At 36.3% G+C, this 20,620-nt stretch overlaps 1 protein-coding gene across 2 annotated transcripts in view; it reads right to left on the bottom strand.

The window, feature by feature from the left end:
- Positions 1-20,620, bottom strand: part of OPHN1 (oligophrenin 1) — a 507,400-nt gene that overhangs the window by 30,187 nt on the left and 456,593 nt on the right. For both annotated transcript variants that reach the window (XM_016203882.2, XM_016203883.2), the window contains one exon: positions 14,219-14,366. In XM_016203882.2, coding sequence (XP_016059368.1) covers positions 14,219-14,366 — 148 coding nt within the window. The remainder of the gene's footprint in view (positions 1-14,218; positions 14,367-20,620) is intronic.

Genomic DNA, 20,620 nt, shown 5'->3' with positions numbered 1-20,620 from the left:
AGACAGTAAAGTCACAGACATCTCATGTAGTGGAATTTTCACCATTACATCTCCTAGGGCAATAGAAAACAAAAAGAAACAAATGGGACTACATCAAAATAAAAAGCTTCTGCACAGCAAAACAAATCAGCATCAAAATACAAAGGGACTTCATGGTATGGGAGAGTGTATTTTCCAAGGATACATCTGATAAGGGGCTGATTTCCAAAAAATTCAAGAACTCATACAACTCAACAAGTGGAAGACAAACAATCCAATTAAAAATGGGCAAAGGCTCTGAATTGACACTTCTCCAAAGAGTATCTACAGATGGCGAAGAGATACATGAAAAAATGCTCTACATCGTTAATCATCAGAGAGATGCAAATTAAACCACAATCAGGTATCACTTCACACCTGTCAGAATGGCTACCATCAACAAATGAATAAATGACAAGTGTTGGCAATGATGTGGAAAAAGGAGAGCCCTAGTACACTGCTGGTGGGAATATAGACTGGTGCAGCCACTATGGAAAACAGTATGAAGGTTCCTCAAAAAATTGAAAATGGAACTTCAATTTGACCCAGTGATATCACTTCTAGGAATATATCCTAAGAATCCCAAAACACCAATCAGAAAAAATATATCCACCCCTATATTCAAAGCAGCACTATTTATAATAGTTAAGATCTGGAAACAGCCCAAATGCCCATCAGTAGATGAGTGTATAAAAAAGCTGTGGCACATTTACACCATGGAATACTACACAGCTGTAAAGAAGAAGTATCTCTTACCCTTTGGGACAGCATGGATGGACCTGGAGAACATTATGCTAAGCGAACTAAGCCAGTGAGAGAAAGACAAATATCACTTTATCTCACTTATATGTGGAATCTAAATAAGAAAATATATTGATGAACAAAGTAGATCCAGTGACATAAAAGCATGAACCAGACTGATGAATCTCAGAGGGAAGGTGGGCATGGGTTTGTGGGTGGGGAGAGATTAATCAAAGAACTTTTATGTGTATATGCATAACCCATGGACACAGACAATAGTGTGGTGAAGGGCTGGGGCATGGGATGGGTGCAGGGTAGAAGAGGTCATTGGAGGAATAAAGGGACATCTGTAATACTTTCAACAATACAGATAATAAAACAAATAGAAAAAATAATAAACTAAAATAGAATAAAATTTGAGTTATTTCTCTTTTGTTATTGAGTTATGTGAGCTGCTTATATATTTTGGATATTAACCCTTTATCAGATAATATGGTATATAAATCTATTCTGTAGGTTGTCTTCCATCCTATTGTATCCTTTGTGATACAGAAGGTTTTTTGTTGGACACTATCACATTTGTCTATTTTCCTTTTGTTGTATGTGCTTTTGGTATCATATGCAAAAAATAAAAAAAATTAAAAAATCATTGCCCAAACCAATTTCAAGGAAGCTTTTGCCTTGTGTTCTTCTAGGAGTTTCACAGTTATAGATCTTATACTTATGTCTTTAATACATTTTGAGTTGATTTTTGCATATGGTTTGAGATAAAGGTCCAATTTCTGTCTTTTGCATGTGAATATCCAGTTTTCCCAGCACTAATGTGTATTCTGGGCAAATCTGTTGAAGATCCATTGACCATAAATGTATGGATATATTTCTGGGCTCATTATTCTGTTCCATTGGTCTAAATATCTGTTTTTATGCCAGTACTATACTGTTTTGATTACTATAGCTTTGTACTATATTTTGAAATCAGAAAGTGTGATGTCTCCAACTTTGTTCTTCTCATTATTGATTTGGCTATTTGGGGTCTTTTGTGTTACCATATTCATTTTAGAATTGTTTTTTCTATTTCTAAGAGAAATGCCATTGCAATTTTGATAGGGATTGCAATGAATTTGTAGATGGTTCTGGGTAGTATGAGCATTTTTACAATATTAATTCTTCTAATACATGAACACAGAATATCTTTCCATTTATCTTCTTCAATTTCTTTCATCAATGTCGTCTAATTTTCAGTACATGGGACTTCAATTCCTTGGTTAAATTTATTTCTAAGTATTTTCCTTAAATATGTCTTAATTGATTTCAGAGAGAAGAAAGAAGAGGGAGAGAGAGAGATAGAAACACCAATGGTGAGAGAGTCATTGATTGGCTCCCTCCTGCACGCCCACCACTGGGGATCGAGTCTGCAACCCAGGCATATGCCCTGACAAGGAATTGAACAGTAATCTCTTGGATCATAGGTCTATGCTCAACCACTGAGCAATGCCAGCAGGGTTTTTCCTAAATATTATTTTCATGCTATTGTAAATGGGATGATTATCTTAATTTCATTTTGCATAATTCATTGTTATTATATAGAAAAACAACTGAATACTGTATGTTGATTTTGCATCTGCACTTTACTGAATTCACTTATTAGTTCTAATAATCTTATAGTAGTCTTTAGAGTTTTCTATATATAATGTTATATCATTTTCAAACAGAGACAATTTTACTTCTTCCATTCTAATTTGGATGCCATTTCTTTCTTTTTTTTCTTGCCTAATTTTTCTGGCTAAGTACATTCAAGTACTATGTTGAGTAGAAATGGAGATAGCAAGCATCCTTGTTCCTGATCTTAGAAGAAATGTTTTCAGGTTTCTCCTTTGAGTATGACATTAGCTGTGGGTTCATCATACATGGTCTTAATTATATTGAACTACAATTCCTTACATACCTAACTTGGTGAGAATTGTTATCATAAAAGTATATTAAAATTCATCAAATGCTTTTTCTGGGTCTACTAAAGTGATCATATGATTTTTATCCTTAATTCTACCACTATGGTTTGTCACATTTAGTGTTTTATGTTGAACCACCCTTCTAGCTCCTGCAGGGACAAATCCCACTTGATTATAGTATAAGACCATTCTAATATATTGATGAGTATTGTTTCTAGTATTATGCTAAGGGTTTTCTCATCTACGTTCATCAGGGATCTTGGCTGGCAGTTTTCTTTTCTTATATTATTCTTTTCTGGCTTTGGTATCAAGATAAAGGTGACCTCATAAAATAAATTTGGCCTTGTTCCCTCCTCTTAAATATTCTAGAAGAGTTTGTGAAGGATTAGTATTAATTCTTAATTAAATGTTTGATAGAATTTTCCAGTAGAAAAAGACATCAGGTTGTGAGGATTTTTCTTGTTGGGACGTTTTTATTTAAAAAAATTATTTTATTGTTGAAAGTATTACAGATGTCCCCCATTTCCCCCCCACTGCTCTCCTCCACCCACCTCAAACTCCACCCCAGGCCTTCACCTGTCTATTGCCTATGTTCATGGGCTATGCATATGTGTTTTTAAGTTCTTTGGTTGATCTCTTCCCTACCTCCTTCCAACCTTCCCTCTGAGATCTTTCAGTCTGTTTCCTGCTTCCATGTCTATGATCCAATCTTGTTCATCAATTAATTTTGTTCGTGAGATTCGACATACAAGAGAGATCATGTCATATTTGTCTTTCTATGACTGCCTTACTTCACTTAGTATAATATTCTCCAGGTACATCCATTCTGTCTCAAAAAGTAAGAGATACTTCTTTTTTACCACTGCATAGTGTTCCACTGTGTAAATGTATCACACCTTTTTTATCCACTCATCTACTGATGGGCACTTGGGCTATTTACAGATCTTAGCTATTTAAATAGTGCTGCAGGAACAGGGAAGATGGTGGCACTCTGACAAGAAGCAAAGCACCTTTGCTCCCAGCCATGGAGTGGATTGATCTCTAAAATACTGTGTAACCAGCTTAGAAAAACAAGAGAAATATACTTGAGTGGACATATTTTGAGTAAAGAGCACTGAAGAAACATCACAGAGTCTAGTAAAAGGGGGGGGTGCTGAAAGGGGGAGTGCCCCCTGAAACCAGTGCTGGCTCAGAGGTCCAACGGTTAGAGGGTGCAAAGTTCCCTCCCCTTAGGTGTGTGAACTGGCATCCAAAAGCTGGGATCTCAAGCCTGGAGTGGAGGAGAAGGGAAGGAAAGCCCATGTAGGACAGGCAGAGGGAGCCAGAACAGTGAGCTTGGAAGGAGGGCACTGTGACTTCTCAGTGAAACAATGTACCTGATGGAGGAAGCCTGGACAGGAGACTTTCACCCTGAGTACTGACCCCAGGAAAGGCTGTCCCACAGGGTGTGGCTTCCAAATAGAAAGGGACAAGAGGGCTGCACTCAGCAGCCACCTACAGGGACCCTCTGCTTTCCTGTAAGGCATTGTGTAGAACCCCAGAAAGCATTTTAATTGTGTGGCATGGGAAAGGGGGAAGAGAGCCTTCCCACTGCCAGAAAGGGACAAGAGTCACCAGTGGGGAAGATTAGTATTTCAGCTGCCAGAGCTGCAGGTGGGTGAATTAGAGACTTTTCATTTGCTCTGGGGGGAGTTGGGATAGCACAGAAGGAGCTGCCCTAGCTTTACTGGGATCAACTGTGCAGGGGAACTGTGTGGAGCTGATTCTGTGACCCCTCCTGCTTGCTTCCAAGTCATGGAGCTACTGGGGCTTTACAGGGCACGTTCTCTGCCTGTTTGTTGCTTTGTGAATTTTTGATTGCTAAATGGGTGTCCACCTTCCTGGCTGGCATTGAGGAGACCAGTGAAAGCTGGGATTTGTGTCTGCATTGTGGAGAGTTTGAACTGAGTGCCCTGTGAGATCACACAACCAGATCAGGCAAAGGAGTGGGGGAGCATGTCTAACTCTCCCACAGGCTAAGAGCATCACCCCCAACAGGAAAGGGGCTGGTTCAGCTCACTGAAGCCCCAGATATCCCCCACAGGCCACAGTCATGAGGGGGAAGGGAGAACAGCTCACAGGAGGCAGTACAAGATAAGACTCTCAGAGACTATTTGGAAACTTGAGGAAAAGTTTAAAACCCCTTCTGGGGGCTGGGCAGGCAACATGCTGACCGGAATATTTTTTTAATAAAACCCACTGAGATCAGGCCACTGAAGCTGTCCATACAGAAAATGCAACAAGCTGAATTCAATCTGAAACTGCAGCATGCCATTGTATGGGGAACTAGAATTGGAGGATATGGGAGAGACTGAGGAGTTCCCTTTGTAGCAGAGACTAACTTCCCCACAGTGAGTGCCTGACAGTGAAACCTCCAAGTAAGGGGCTCAATAGCCTGAGCCACACTAGCCGGCCTACACCCTAAAGACTCTTCAGAAGGCCCTAGAGTAAGACCAGGCAACCACAAGGGGGAGGCAAAATAGCTGACAAGAGGAGGTGGTCCACAGAGGGCCTCGCATAAGCCAACTACCTAAGGAAACCAGAGCAAAATCTAAATAGCCCTTGACATTGGCTAAAACACAAGTAACTCCTAGGAGACCCCAAATCAGCATAGAAAACAGTGAGCCTCAGGCAACATAAGCTGCCCAGAGGAAGCTCACCTGGTTGACTTTTTTTTTAGTAAAAAGATAGAAAAAAGAAAAAAATTCTTTTTAATTTTTTTAATTAATTAAAAAAAATATTTTGTCTTGCTTTCCTTTTTTTGGTTCTTTTTTTGCTTTGCTTTTTGTTTTGTTTTTTTGTTCTATTATCAAGATTTTCTTGATATTCTCTGCTTTCTTGATGGGATATTATAATACCCAATAAGTTTATTGCTTTTCTCTATTGTTTCCCCCATATCTCTTACTGAATTCTTTCCCTTGCTTGACCTGGCTCTCCCCTTGTTCCATTGGCTTTCTTCTTCTTTTTTTTTTTTTGTCTTCTCCCCTTTTATTCTCTGTCTTCCTTTCTGTTTGTTTGTGTTTGTCTCTTTATTTTCCTTTTTCAACCATTTTCCTATTCCTACTCTCTCCTCTAATTTTTTGATCCCCCTTCTTTTCTTCAAGAATCTTTTGTCTTCCTCTTTTATCTTCCAGTAGCTCTTCTATTTTATACTTTTTATTTTATTATTATTATTATTGTTATTATTATTATTATACTATTAGCAATAATATCCTCTCTCCCTCTCTCATTTTTTATTTTTTTTTTTGCTTTAATCTTTGTGTTCTTGCTTCACTCTCCCAATTTTATTTTCTCTTGGGAGTTTTCATTGTGACTGTCAAAATATTTTGTAAGTTATTATTTGTTTCCTTGCAGTTTTGTTTTGCCCTGTCAGCACCTGTATAACAGCTCACATGACGTACTTGTGGCTGAGCCTCACAGTTAGCCAAGTTGAGAGGAGTCCTCCCAATAATGGGTCAACAAAAATCTAGATGCAATCACAACAGGAGAGTCCAAAAAACCCACAAAATGGACACCCACAAAAAACAAAAAAACAAAAAAACACAAAAAAACATGCTTAGAGCAAATAGCACAGAAGTATAAGGAAAACAGACCTCTGGGTCCCAATTGACATATACTACAAAGTCCCACACCAAAAGACTGGGAAACAGCAAATATATCTAATATACAGATGAAAACACAAAGATTTGGTAAAATGGGGAGAAAAAGAACCCAAAAACTAAAGAAAAGGAAAAATTGCCAGAAAAAGACCTTGAAGAGATGGAGTTAAGCAAGTTATCAGAAATAGAAATCAAAGCAATGGTTATAAAGATGCTCCAGGAAATTAATGAGAACCACAAGACACTTAATGGGAAGGTCCAGGAACTTAGGGAAACAGGAAAAAGAGCAAAATATAACAAATAAGAATCAGGCAGAAAAGAATAATACTATATCTGTTATCAAGAATATGCTGGAGCAATTAAAAGCAGATTTAATGAATAAGAGGATAGAATAAGAGAATTAGAAGGTAGAAAAAACAATCAGAACGGCAAAAAAATAAAAATCACTTAAAAAGCATGAGGACAGATTAAGGGAACTTTTGGACAACATGAAAAGAAAAAACAGTGGCATCATAGGGGTGACAGAGGAGGAGAAAAGTGAGCAAGGGATAGAAAACCTGGTAGAGGAAAAAATGACAGAAAATTTTCCTAAGCTGGTGAAGGAGAAAGCCATAGGTGTTCAGAAAGCACGGAGGTTTCCAAACAAGAGCAAGCCAAAGAGACCCACTCCAAGACAAATCATAATTAAAATGGCAAATGTTAATGACAAATAGAGAATATTAAGGGTTGCAAGAGAGAGACAAGCAGTGACCTACAAAGGAACCCCCATAAGGCTGACAGTAGATTTCTCAACAGAAACACTTCAGGCCAGAAGGGAGTGACATGAGATTCTCAAAGTAATGAAAAGCAAGAACCTGCAACTGATTTATCCAGCAAGGCTCTCATTTAAAATTGAAGGTGAAGTTAATAGCTTTCAAGACAAAAGAAAGCTAAAGGAGTTCATTATCACCAACCCAGCATTGCAAGAAATGCTAAAAGAACTGCTTTAAGAAGAAGAAATATTGAGAGAAAAGTACATCAACATAAAGGGGAAAAATCACATTAAATAAGTATATGACAATAGTAACACTAAAATAAATGGAATAAATGCTTCAATCAAAAGACATAGGGTAGCTGAATGGATAAGTAAACGGGACCAATATATATGCTGTCTACAAAAGACCCTCTAGAAAGCAAAAGATTCACATGGGGTGAAAGTGAAGGGTTGGAAAAAAAATTTTCCATGCAAATGGAAACAAAAAAAAGGTGAAGTAGCAATAATTATTTCTGAAAAAATAGACTCCAAAATAAAGACCATAACTAGAGACAAAGAAGGTACTTACATAATACTAAAGGGATAGAATGAACAGGGGAAAATACCCTTATAAATATATATGCATCTAATATAGAAGCACCTAAATATATAAAAAATTCTTGACATACTACCTCTAATGGATTTAATTGACATTTACAGAACATTTCACCTCAAAGCAGCAGAATACACATTCTTCTCAAGTGTGCATGCAGCATTCTCAAAAATAGACCACACGTTAGGGCACAAAGCAAGTCTCTACAAATTCAAGAAGATTGAAATCATATCAAGCATCTTCTTGGATCACAATGGCATGAACTAGAAATCAACCATTAGAAAAAATCACGAAAAATATTCAAACACATGGAGGCTAAATAGCATGTTATTAAACAATGACTGGGTTACCAATGAGATCAAGGAAGAAATAAAAAACTTCCTGGAAAAAACTGAAAATGAACAGAAAATAGCCCAAAATCTATCAGACACAGCAAAAGATGTCATTAGAAGCAAGTTCATAGCATTAAAGGCATACCTCAGGCAACAAGAAAAAACTCTACTAAACCATCAAAGGCAACAACTAAAAGAATTACAAAGAGAACAGCAAGAAAAGCCCCAAAGAAGTAGAAGGAAATAATAAAGATCAGAGCAGAAATTAATGACATAGAGACTAACAAAACAGTGAAAAAGATCCATGAAACTAAGAGCTAGTTCTTTCAAAAGATAAATAAGATTGATGCACCTTTAGCCAAACTTACCAAGAAACAAAGAGAGAGGACCCAAATAAATAAAACCAGAAATGATAAAGAAGATATAACAACTCACCCAGCAGAAATACAAAGTATTGTAAGAAAATATTATGAGCAACTATATGCCAACAAACTGGACAATCTGGGTGAAATGGACAAATTCCTAGAAACATGCGAACTTCCAAAGCTGAATTAGGAAGAATCAGAAAACTTGAATAGGTTGATGACAACTAATTAAACTGAAGTAGTAATCAACTCCCAGCAAACAAAAGTACTGGTTCAGATGGATTTACAGGTCAGTTTTATCTAATATTCAAAGAAGAATTAACACTTATTCTCTTCAATCTATTCCAAAAATTTCAGGAGAAGGGAAAATTCCCAAGCTCTTTTTATGAGGCTAGAATCATCCTAATCCCAAAGCAAGAAAAAGACACTACAGAGAAAGAAAATTACAGGCCAATAGCCTGATGAACATAGATGCTAAAATCCTCAACAAAATACTAGCAAACCAGATCCAGCAATACATTAAAAAGATCATACACCACGACCAAGTGGGATTTATTCCGGGGATGTAAGGCTGGTATATTATGCACAAATCAATAAATATGATACATCACATAAACAAAATGAAGGACAAAAATCTTATGATCATATCAATAGATGCAGTAAAAGCATTTGACAAAATTCAGCACCCGTTTCTGATAAAAACTCTCAACAAAGTAGGGATAGAGGGATCATACCTCAACATAATAAAGACCATATATGAGAAACCTATAGTCAACATCACACTCAATGGTCAAAAACTAAAACCATTTCCCTTAAAACAGGAACAAGACCAGGTTTTTCCCTTTCACCACTTTTATTCAGTACAGAACTGGAAGTCCTTGCCACAGCCATCACACAGGAAAAAAACAGAAAAGGAATCCAAATTGGAAAGGAGAAAGTAAAACTCATTATTTGCAGATGACATGATACTATACAGAGAAAAAAAATAAAGATTTCGCCAAAGCATTACCAGATTTGATAAATGAATTTGGCAAGGTAACTGGATACAAAATTAACATCTGAAAATCAATGGCATTTTTATACACCAACAATGAACTCCCAGAAAGCGAAACTAAAACAATACCATTTACCATTGCAACTAAAAAATAAGATACCTAGGAATAAACTTAACCAAGTTTGTAAAAGATCTGTACTCAGAAAACTACAGGACAGTGAAAAAGAAATAGAGGATGATATAAGCAAGTTGAAGAATATACCATATTCATGGATTGGAAGAATTAATATCATTAAAATGTCCATACTACCCAAAATATTCTATAAATTCAATGAAATACCTATTAAAATACCAACAGCATATTTCACAGAGCTAGAACGAATATTCCAATAATTTATATGGAACCAAAAATGACCCTGAATAGCCTCAGCCATCTTGAGAAAGAACAGAATTTGATGGATCACTTTACTGCATATCAAACTATATTATGAAGCCATTGTAATCAAAACAGCCTGGTATTGGTATAACTACAGACATACAGATCAATGGAACAGAAATAGACCCACTCCATTATGGTCAGTTAATATTTGACAGAGGAGGGAAGAAGACACAATGGAGTAGAGACAGTCTCTTCAATAAATGGTGCTGGGAGAATTGGACAGGTACATGCAAAAAAATGAAACTAAATCACGAACGTACTCCATACACAAGAATGAATTCAAAATTAATAAAAAACTTAAATGTAATTCTCGAAACCATAAAAATACTGGAAGAAAATATAGGCAGTAAAGTCACAGACATCTCATGTAAAGGAATTTTCACCAATACATCTCAAAAGAAACAAAAGAAAAAATAAACAAATGGGACTACATCAAACTAAAAAGCTTCTGCACAGCAAAAGAAATCAGCCTCAAAATACAAAGGAACCCCATGGTACGGGAGAACATATTTGCCAAGCATGCATCTGATAAAGGTATGTTTCCCAAGTGTTCAAAGAACTCATAGAACTCAACAAGGGGAAGACAGATAATCCAATTAAAAAGTGGGCAAAAGACCTGAATAGACACTTCTCCAAAGAGGACATACAGATGGGCAAGACGCATATGAAAAAATGCTCAAGGTCACTAATCATCAAAGAAATGCAATTTAAAACCACAACGAGGTATCACTTTACACTTGTCTGAATGGCTACCATCAACAAATCAATGTGTTGGTGAGGATGTGGAAAAGGGGAACCCTGATACATTGCTGATGGAATGCAGACTGGTGCAGCCAGTATGGAAAACAGTATGCATGTTCCTCAAAAAATTAAAAATGGAACTGCGTTTTGACACAGTGATCCCATTTTTAGGAATATATCCTAAGAATTCTAAAACAGTAATCAGAAAGAATATGCGTGCTTGGAAAAAAAAGTGTAATCTACCGCTGTTAAATGAAGTTTTATGTATATGTCTTTGTCAAATTCAGGTGTCTCCATATTTTCTGTATGATCTATGCATTGTTCAAAGTGGGGTACAAAAGTCCACTATTAGTATTTTATTGCTGAATATTTCTCCCTTTATTTCTGTTAATATTTGTTTTACATACTTAGGTGCTAGGATTGTTGTGTAAATATATATACTTACATTAGTTGTGTCTTCTTGACAAAAGATATAATTATCATTATATAATGACCTTTTTTTATCTCTTGTGACAGTTTTTGTCACAAAATCTATTTTGTCTGATGTAAGTATAGCCACTCTTGCTCTCATTTGTATGGGAACACATTTTCTATTCTTTCACATTCATCCTGTGTGTATACTTACAGCTAAAGTGAGTCTGTTGTAAACAGCATAACTTTGTGTCTTATTCTTTACCCAGTCAGCCACTCTAAGTCTTCTGAGTGGAGAATTCCATACATTTTTTATTTAAAGTAATTATTGATAAGAACTACTATTTACATTTTCTTTTGTTAAAAGATAATTGAATTTATCATTTTTTCCCCAATGTTTTTGTTAATCCTCACCTGAGGATATTTTTTTCATTGATATTTTAGAGAGAGTGGAAGAGAAGGAGAAGAGGGAGAGAGGGGGAGAAAGAGTGGGAGAGAAAGAAACATTGATGTGAGAGAGACACAGCATGCACCTTGATTGGAGCCGAAGATCAAATTGCAACGCAGTTGTGTGCCCTTGACTCCGTTATGAACCCTTAACCCTTTAGTCTGTGGGCTGACACTCTAACCATGGAGCCAAACCAGCCAGGGTGCCATTTTCTTAATTGCTCCTGACTCTTTTACCTTTCATTCTTCCTTACCTCCACTCTTGCTGTCTTTATTGATGATTTTTTTGTAGTGGTACACTTTGATTCCTGCTGTATATCTTTTGTGTATCTGCTACAGGTATTGTATTTGTGAGTGTCATAAAGTTTACATAAACTATCTTATTGGTATATCAGTCTGTTTTAAGCTGATAAGAAAGTAATTAACCACATATAGAAATTACATTTTAACTTCTCCTTACCCTACAGTTTATGTTGTTAGTTGAATAATTTGTGTCTTTTTACATTGTGTATCCATTAACAAATTATTGCAGCTATAATTATTTTTAATAATTTTGTATTTTAACTTTTATACTGGTTAAAAGTGATTTACACACCATTTTGTAGTATTAGAATATTCTTATTTGGACTATATATTTATCTTTACCAATGGATTTTATATACTTTCATGTGTTTCCATGTTGTTAGTTAGTGTCCATTTATTTTAACTCGAACAAACTCTTTCAGAATTTCTTTGAAAGCAGTTCTATTGGTAATGAAATCCCTCGATATTTGTCTGGAAATGTTTTATCACTCCTTCATTTTAGAAGGATTGCTTTGTCAGGTATAGTATTATTGGTTGACAGTTTTTTCTCCCTTTCAGTACTTATCATATATCATTCCACCCCCTTGGGCCATAGAAGGTTTCTGCTGAAAATCTGTTCATAGTGTTATAGCGGTTTCTTTGTATGTGACAATTCAGTTTTCTCTTGCTGCATTCAAAATTCTCTCTTTGTCTTGATATTTTGAGAATTTAATATAATATGTCTTAGTGAAAATGTCTTTATGCTGAAAATTTCTTTATGTTTCATCTATTTGGGTTTTGGGGGCTTTGAGGATCTGAATATTCACTTCCCTCTCAGATTTAGTAAATTTCCTGTCATTATTTCCTGAAATAAATCTCCCCTTTCTGTTTCTCTGCACCTTCTGGGACTCCCATAATGTATATATTACTTTGTAGATAATGTCCCATAAGTCTCTTAGTTTTCTGTTACATTTTATCAATCTTTTCTTTTTGCTCCTCTGACTGGATGATTTCAAATGACCTGTCTTTATGCTCACTAATTCCTTCTTCTGCTTGGTCAAGGTTGAGTTGAAGCTCACTACTGATTTTTTCTGTGTAGTCACTGTCTTCTTCAGTTCCAGAATTTCAGTTTGGTTCTTTTCTATAGTTTCTATCACTTTCTTGAACTTCTCATGTATTGTTTTCATAATTTTGTTTAGTTGTCTATCTGTGCTCTCTTGTACCTCTGTGAGCATCTTTAAGATTATTTGGAATTCCTTGTCAGGCAGTTCATAGATCTCTGTTTCAATAGGGTCAGTTTCTGGTGTTCTATGTTGTTCCTTTGATGGTCATATTTATACAATTATTCTTAACCCATGAGGCCTCGTGTTGTTTGCCTATTTGAAGAAGTAGGCACATCTTGCAGTCTTTACAAACTGGCTTTGGTAAAGAAAGACCTTTATCAGTCAACACACCAGAGATTCTGGGTAGGCCATTTGATGGGCTCCACAGGTAGGCTTGCTGCTGGAGTTCTTAGGCTGGTCCAATGCCTAGGTCAGTTAGTGGGCACACCTGCTGCTTGAATCTGCTGGGGTAAGCTCTCAGCCTGGGGTCATAGGGCTGACCTGGCATTGGGGTAGACCTAGAGGTGGAGTCCATAGGGGGACATCCTGGAGGCTGGGTCTGTGGTTGCATCATGGAGACTAGAACCACAGTCACTGTCCTGGAGCCTGGGACCACAGGCCTGGCCTGACACTATGTTATGTCTGGAGTCAGGGTCTGTAGAGAATTATGTGGTTCTGAGGCAGGCATGGAGCCTTGGTCTGTAGAGGCCAGAAGAGAACCTGGGTCAATGAGGAATGGGTTGGTGCTGAGGTTCACTGGGGTAGCCCTGATGCTAGTGTTCAAAATGAAGTTGGGTGCTCACTACACTTTAATCCCCCCAGATGTAGGGTAATTTCCTCATACTGCATTGTGTGAGCTTAGGGGAGGAGAGACATGGGTAATATAAAAATGTTCTTCCTACCATATGCACTGCACCTTCTCTTGTTTCTGTACTCTACCCAGGTGCTATAATTTCTCAGCTGGGAACCATAGCTTTCATGAAGGTATTTTGATGCCTGGATGATTGTTCAAATTGATGTTACTGTGAGGGAACACGCTCTGGAAACTACTATTCAGCCATCTTGCTGACATCATTCTTCGATCTTAGCTAGATTTGAAATTAAAACCTCAGAACATTCAAAAAGCACATTGTTCATCCATTTTAATGTACTGAGGTACAAATCTAACATCTTGGATTCTCCACTGGCCTCCTAGGGGGTCATGGTAACTGGCTTTACAGGTTTATCATTAACCTATCCACTGACAAAGGACTAATTTGCCCTCTGGGCACAAATTTTTAAAAACTTGTTTTGCATAGCCCAGGGGCCAGGAAAAGTCTACATTTACATGGAGAAAAATGGACACACCTCCACTTCTGCTTTCTTTGTATCTAATCACTGTTGAGAAGATAATGGCAAACTTTAGTACTGACCTTCACTTTCATCTAAGGAAGAAGTATAGAAAACTGTCCTTTCCCGCAGAAAGCGCTTCGAAATCGTGATTGGCTTGTGCCTTCTGGCTGTCACTCGAGGTGGTGGCACTGGGGGTGCAGCACTTTCCTCAGGTGGACCTGAATAGATCTGTAAAGGGGGAATATTTCCAGGAAACAATTAGAAAGATCAAGTTTTTGTCTCCCTAATGCTGACTATTAGTTGATGCCCACCAGCATTACATCTAGAATCTGCCACAGCAATTCTAAAATGACTAAAGAAATTGGGAGAATTGTCTGAATCACTCTAGCTACTAGAAAGTGTTTTGAAATCTCCCACCATGTTCGAGGCACAGGACCTGGCATTTCTCAGTGTGGAGGAAATAATACAGACAAAACTCCAACGTCAGTACTGGATTTTCTACTTACTGCCTGGGGAAACCTAGTCAAGTCACCTCCCATCTCTGAGCCTAGCTTCCTCATCTGTAACATGGAGAGAAAAACACCTATCTCACAGGGTGCAGTGAGAATCTAGTGAAAATTCTAATCAAGGTACATTGTATAGGTAGGGGTGGGATGGAGAGATAACAAAATACCCACATGCACTCAATATTTCTGAGTAAATACCAAAGAAACTGGTTATACTGTTTGCCTCAAGACAGGATTAATGGGTGGCTGAGAAAAAGGTGAAGGAAAACTTATTTTAACTCATATCATTTTGATTTTTAAAAATTCATACCATTTATGTATTACTTAATCTAAAAAAAAAAAAAATAGTGCCTTAGAAGATGCAAAAAGTGTTGGATTAATGAGGAGCTTTGATTAAAATTTTTATATAGTGTCTCACATGTCCTTGCAGAGGATGACATTTTGGCCAGAGTGTACATACTTTGGGAGGACAAACATATGTGCTGAGGGAGGGAGGTGACCCTTGTTCAGTGCAATAATGAAATCAACCCCAATGATTAGTCCAAAGAGAAATGTCAGAGCCCACATTCTATCAGAAAAGAGTTAACATAGGCTGCATAGTCACAGGGCTTATATGATTGGAAACACAAGGTATGCTTGTGTTATAGCTGGATAATGGTAGAGAACAATGCAAGAATAATCAAAAGATAGCACATGTCTCAGTGTCTCATGGCTTAAGGAAGAGAGACTATGACAGAGTAGCAAGCAGATGAGCTTTGAGGCCATACAGTTTGGGATCATATTTCTGGTTCCAACACTATTTAGTAACAATATTATAAATACCTAATATTCTGTGAGCATTTGCTTAGGCACTCTAGTAGTTGTTACAAATATTCCTTATTCATCAAACACACCAGGGCCTTTGCACTGAGTATTTCATCTACTTGCAGTGCTCTACCTCCAAATATCCATGTAACTTGCTCTCTCAATTCCAGTAGGATTATAATCAAATATACCCCATTTAGTAAATCCTTCCAGGTGAATGAATCTAAAACTTTGACATACTTCCCTCTTCCCAACACTCCCTATGCCCCTTTCCTGTTTAAGTTTTGTTCTTCTAAGCATTCCTTATCACTTTACAAAATAGTATATAGTAATTTTTGTTGTCTGTTTCCCCACTCAATTGTAAACTACATGGAAGTATATCATCATGTTCACTGTTATATCTCCAGCAATTAGAAGAGTGACTAGAATTGCTCAGCCAAAAGTCAAATACACTTAAAATTATTATACAAATGACCAAATTGTCCTTTGAAAAGACCATTATAGCTACTCCCATTTCCAGCTACAATAGGGCAAAAGGGACTACATTAACATCTTCAGTCTGAAGCAATTAAAAAACTAGAAAAATACATGTAGCAATGGTTTTCAAGGCATTTGAAATCTGGCAATGAAGGACAGTGATCCATGAGAGACAGGAAAAACAAATAAGATGAGACCCACAGTTGTCCCAGATTACAGCCTGGTGTCTGCACAACATAATGCAGTGGGGGGGGCGGAACTCAGGGGGAGCGCAGCAGTCTCCCTAAGTTGATGACATTGAGTTGTAAGTATGGAGAGGGCAAAGAAGTGAGAGTTTTCAGGGCAGAGTACCAGAGAGAAAACTGCTGCACAGAGAGTTCTGGAGATCTGCAGATGTCCTCTTTAAGACTTTAGCTGAGTGCTGACCAACACATATGTGTGAGGCAAGAACCACATGATAGAAATGGAGGGAACAAATACCTAAGATCACAGAGCCCCTGGAAGAGTTACTGTTCTTACCAACCACTGTGGAAAATGGAATAATTCATAGGACACTGGGTAGAATACACAGACAAGTTGTGCCTCATTAGTAAAAAATAAATAAATAAATAACCTAAACAGTATTCTTTTCTGCCTAAAAAACACTAAAAGAAATACTTTTAAAAGAAAGCACTGCCCTAGCCAGTTCTGCTCAATGGTTAGAGCATCGGCCCAAGGACTGAAGGGTCCCAGGTTTGATTCAAGCCAAGGGTACGTACCTCAGTTGCATACTCAAGGCCCTCTCTATAAGAGGGCCTGCGGGAGGCAAGCAATAAATGTGTCTCTCTCAGATGTTTCTCTCTCTCTCTTTTCCACTCTCTCTGAAAAGCAATGGAAAAAATATCCTCAGGTAAGGATAAAAAAAAAAAAAAAATTAAAAAGAAAGCACCAAGCTGTTTTCAAGTAACTTAACTATATCTCAGAAAATAGCTCAAGAATATTTATAGGAATACAAATAAATGGCCAAGATCCGAGAAGGCAACATTAGCAATATCTTGCACCCAACAATAAATTATCAGAAACAACATATATAGCTCTTTCCAATTTTGATATCTTTTATTTCTTTTTCTTGGCTAATCGTTCTGGCTAGGAATCCAATACTATGTTGAATAGGAGTAGTGAGAGTGAGCACACTTGTATTGTTACTGATCTTAGTGAGAAAGCTGTACACTTCTGACATTTGAGTACAGTGTTAGCTGTGGGCATGTCATATATGGGGTGTTACCCATATATGGGTACCCAATTTAAAAAATATTTTTATCATGAAAGGATGTTGAATTTTTGAAAATGGATTTTTGCATCTAGTGAGATAATCATATGATTTTTATTTTTAATTCTATTAATGTGGTGTGTCACATTTACTGATTGTGTATGTTGAACCACCCTTGCGTCCCAGGGGTAAATCCCACTTGATCATGGTGTATGATCCTTTTAATATGCTGTTGAATGTGGTATGCTAGTATTTTGTTTAGAAATTTTGTGTCTATATTCAACAGAAATATATGTCTGTAGTTTCCTTTTTTTTTGTAGAGTCCTCATCTGACTTTGGTATCTAGGTAACGTTGGCCTCATAAAATGAGTTTAGTACCATTCTTTTCTTATTCAATTTTTTTTTTTTTTTTTTTAAGTTTGTGAAGGATTGGCATTAATCCTTCTTTTAATTTGGTTGAATTCACCAATGAAATCATCTAGTCGTCGGATATTCTTGTTTTGGGAGATTTCTGATTATTGATTCAAACTCCTCACTCATTATTAGTTTGTTTATATTTTCTATTTCTTCATGATTCAGTATTTGTAGGATGTATATTTCTAGGAATTTATCCTTTTTTTCTAGGTTATCCAATTTGTTGTCATAAAATTATTCATAGTAGTCTCTCATTATTCTTTGTATGACTGTGGTGTCTCTTCTTTCATTTTCAATTTTATATATTTGAGTCTTCTCTCTTTATTCTTAGTCAAGCTAAAGGTTTGTCATGTTTTGTTTATCTTTTTAAAAATAACAGCTCTTAGTTTGATTTTTCTATTGTTTCTCTAGTCTTTAGTACATTTATTTCTGCTCTGATTTTGGTTATTTCCTGCCTTCTGCAAACTTTCGGCTTATTTTGTGTGTGTTTTTATAGTTTATTGAGATGTAAAATTTGTTTATTTGTGATCTTTTTTTTTCTTTAATGTAGGTGTTTATCTCTATAACATTCCCTTTGAACTTCTTTTGCTATATCCCATAAGTTTTGATACATGTTTTTTATTCTTTGTTTCTAAATATTTTTATTTCCCTTTTGATTTCTTCCTTGACCCATTCATTGTCCAGAAGTGTGCTGTTTGATTACCACTTATTTGTAAATTTTCCAGTTTTCTTCCTGTTATTGATTTCTATTTTCATACCATTGTGGATAGCAAAGATATTTGGTATGATTTCAATTTTCTTACACTTACTAAGATCCTTTTTGTGACCTAACATATCCTTGAGAATGTTCCAGGTGCATTGAGAGAAATGTGTATTCTTCTGCTGTTGGGAGGAGTGTTCTCTATAGGTCTGTTAGGTTCATTTGGTGTGTGGTATATTTCTGCTCCAATATTTATTAATTTTCTGTCTGGATGATCTATGCGTTATTGAAAGTAGGGTACCAAAATCCTCTACTATTATTTTATTGTTGTCAATTTCTCCCTATAGATATGTTAGGCTTTGCTTAATATGTTTAGGTGCTCCAAAGTTGGGTGAATATATGATTCAACTGATACGCGAATAGACCGCTTGATCATTATATACTGATCTTCCCTGTCTCTTGTTACAGTCTTTGGCTTAAAGTTTACTTTGTCTGATGTAAGTATAGCTACTCCTCTCTCTTTTGGTTTTCATTTACATGGAATAACTTTCCATACCTTCACTTTGATCCTATGTGTGTCCTTAAAGTTGAAGTGAGTCTCTTTTAGACAGCAATTTCTTGGTTCTTGTTTATTTTATTTTTTAAGTTACATTTGACATACAATATTACATTAGTTTCAGGTGTACAATATAGTGATTAAACACATAAGTCTAGTATGTTGGGCCTTGTTTTTAATCCAGTCAGCCATTCTATGCCTTTAGATTGAAGATTTTAATTCATTTATATTTAAAGTAAATATTGATAGGTAAGGACTTAACATTTCCACCTTAATAACAGTTTTCTGGCTGTTTTGTAATTCACCTGCTTTTTTTCCCTCCTCTCTTACTGTCTTTCTTCTTGTCAAATGATAATTTTCTGTAGTGATATGTCTTCATTCCCTTCTCTTTGTTTTCTGTATTTACTGTAGATTTTTACTTTGTGGTTACCATGAGGCTTACATAAACAAAAATATGAGCCTATTTATACATTCAGGAATCTAATTAACAAAATAAACTGACAAAATAGATCCAGATACATGGAAGCATGCGACAGAGGGAAGGGTGGGGGGCAGAGATTAATCAAAAAACTTATATTCATAACCTATGGATACAGACAGTAGGGCAGTGAAGGCCTGGGGAGGGGAAGGTGGGGAGGGCAGTGAAGGCCTGGGAAAGTAATACTTTCAACAATAAAGATAAATTTTAAGAAAGTTTATTTAAATCTGACAAGATATTTTTGATCACATATAAAACTATCTACCATTTTATATCTCCCCCCATATTTTACGTTTCTCATGTCATAATTTACCACTTTTTAGATCATGTATCCATTAATAAATTAGTGTAGTTAAAGTTATCTTGAATACTTTTGACCTTTAACCTTTACATTATGGTTACATGATTAACAAACCGCCATATTAGAGTATTCTAAATTTGACTCTATGCTTACCTTTAACAGTAGATTTTAATTTTCATATATATTTGTATTACTTATTAGTGTCCTTTTATTTACTTCAGCTTGAAGAACTCCTTTCTGTATCTCTTGTAAGGCAGGTCTAGTGTGGATGAACTTCCTCAGCTTTTCTTCATTTGCTAACGTCTTTATCTCTCCTTCATTCCTGAAAGACGATTTGCTGGGTAAAGCATTCTTGGTTGGCAGTTGTTGTTTTTTATACTTTAATTATATCATCCAACTCTCTCCTGCAAAGTGTCTGCTGAGAAATGGGCAGACAGCTTTATAGGGGTTTCCTTTATATGTGTGCGTCTTTTTCTCTTCCAGCCTTTTAAATTTCTCACTTGTCTTTGATTTTAGACTCATTATAATGTGTTGGAGATCATTTGGAGTTGAAATTTTGAGGTGACGTGTTAGCCTCATAAATGTCTCACCAGATTTAAGAAATTCTCAGACATTATTTCTTTCAATAAGCTTTCTCCTGCTGTTTTCCTTCCGGGATTCCAACAATGAATAGATTGAATCTTTTATTGAATCCCATAATTTACATAGAATATCTTCACCATTTTTCATTTGTTTTTCTTTTTGCTCCTCTGACTGGATTATTTCAAATGACTTGCCTTTTAATTCACTAATTTCCTTTTTTCTGTTTCGTGGAGTATGATAAAGTTCTCTACTGAATTCTTCAGTTCAGTCATTGCTTGTTTTTTATGGTTTCTATTTCTTTGTACTTTTCATTTTATTTATGCATTGTATTCTTAATTTTATTTAGTGCTCTACGTGTGTTTTCATGTAGTCCACTGAATTTCTTTAAGATGATTATTCTGAATTCCTTGCCAGA

This window comes from Miniopterus natalensis, chromosome X (assembly GCF_054644295.1).
Source record: "Miniopterus natalensis isolate mMinNat1 chromosome X, mMinNat1.hap1, whole genome shotgun sequence".
Taxonomy (NCBI): Eukaryota; Metazoa; Chordata; class Mammalia; order Chiroptera; family Miniopteridae; genus Miniopterus; species Miniopterus natalensis.
This window is presented reverse-complemented; position numbering and strand designations above follow the sequence as displayed.